Source organism: Mus caroli, chromosome 15 (genome assembly GCF_900094665.2).
Source record: "Mus caroli chromosome 15, CAROLI_EIJ_v1.1, whole genome shotgun sequence".
Classification (NCBI taxonomy): domain Eukaryota; kingdom Metazoa; phylum Chordata; class Mammalia; order Rodentia; family Muridae; genus Mus; species Mus caroli.
The window spans coordinates 60,636,122-60,637,217 of record NC_034584.1 but is presented as its reverse complement, the minus strand read 5'-3'; the positions used below and the strand labels follow the sequence as shown (position 1 = coordinate 60,637,217).

The 1,096-nt window shown below is 43.8% G+C and overlaps 1 protein-coding gene across 1 annotated transcript in view; it reads right to left on the bottom strand.

The window, feature by feature from the left end:
* Positions 1-366: 366 nt before the first annotated feature.
* Tg (thyroglobulin) overlaps positions 367-1,096 on the bottom strand; it is a 180,146-nt gene continuing 179,416 nt past the window's right edge. Inside the window, exon 48 of the mRNA XM_021183215.1 lies at positions 367-599. Within this exon, the coding sequence (XP_021038874.1) occupies positions 481-599 (119 nt within the window). The 3' untranslated portion in view covers positions 367-480. The remainder of the gene's footprint in view (positions 600-1,096) is intronic.

Below are 1,096 nucleotides of genomic sequence, written 5' to 3'. Positions count from 1 at the left end.
GAGAGAGAGAGAGAGAGAGAGAGAGAGAGAGAGAGAGAGAGAGAGTGTCTACCATCTTTACTATCACATATAGGCTCAGATCTTGTCTCTTGCTATACTGCTACCCTAGACCTAGTTTTTCTCCTGTTTGCATTGTGGAACTTGCCTTTCCTTAGATGCGACTGTCTGTGGAGTTCGTGCCTTTGATAGAACCTCATTTTCTGTGGCACAGTTTTCTATTCGCCTGACTGTCTCTCTCAGAAACCTAGCTTTCTCGCTGATGACAATCCAGTAACCTGGGATCTAAATGTCAAGAAGATTTACATTGGCACCTGGTGTGGTGTCACCAAGAAATGCTTTGAAGTCACATCACAGAATAATCAGTGCTTTGTTGTATGCACATACTTTATTGAAAGCAAATGGTTGCTGTATATAGTAAAATCACCATGACAGGCAGTTTAGGATGGAATTGGTAGGGAAGGTGGGAGGTCTCAGGGTTGGTCATTTGCTGTAGCTCTTGGGGACAGGCTCCAGTGAGCCTGAGAGGTCTTCTTCTAATCCAGGCCCAACTTCCAAGTCCTCCTCTTCACTCTTGGTTAACTGTGCATTCTTGGCTTCATCTGAAACAGAACGGAGGGCAAGTTGGTCAAGAACTGATCCTTTGGTAAGAGTCAAAGGCCCAAACTCATTCCCTAGCATTTCCCCAGAGATATCAGATTCATTCCCAGGATGCAGGGATATGCTAAGGGTATAGCAATACTTGTGGATGTCAAGGCACTTACTTGGTCTTGATCCTAAAAGTAGAGTTGATAGTCTAAACACTTCAGAGAAAAGTCTCTTCTCTGATATACTGTCTTTCCCTCTCTGCCTGATGAACTGTCATTCTAGACCCTTCCACAAATCATCTCTCCTCTGGGAACCCTTCAGGCCCTTGGGCACAGCCATCCACTCCAGTGACAGGAAGGAGGAAAGACATTCACTGGGTTGCGTCATTTTTTCCCTTATTCTCTTGGAAGTTTCTTTTTTTTTTGATTTTTAATATTTTTATTACATATTTTCCTCAATTACATTTCCAATGCTATCCCAAAAGTCCCCCATAGCGCCCCCCACTTCCCTA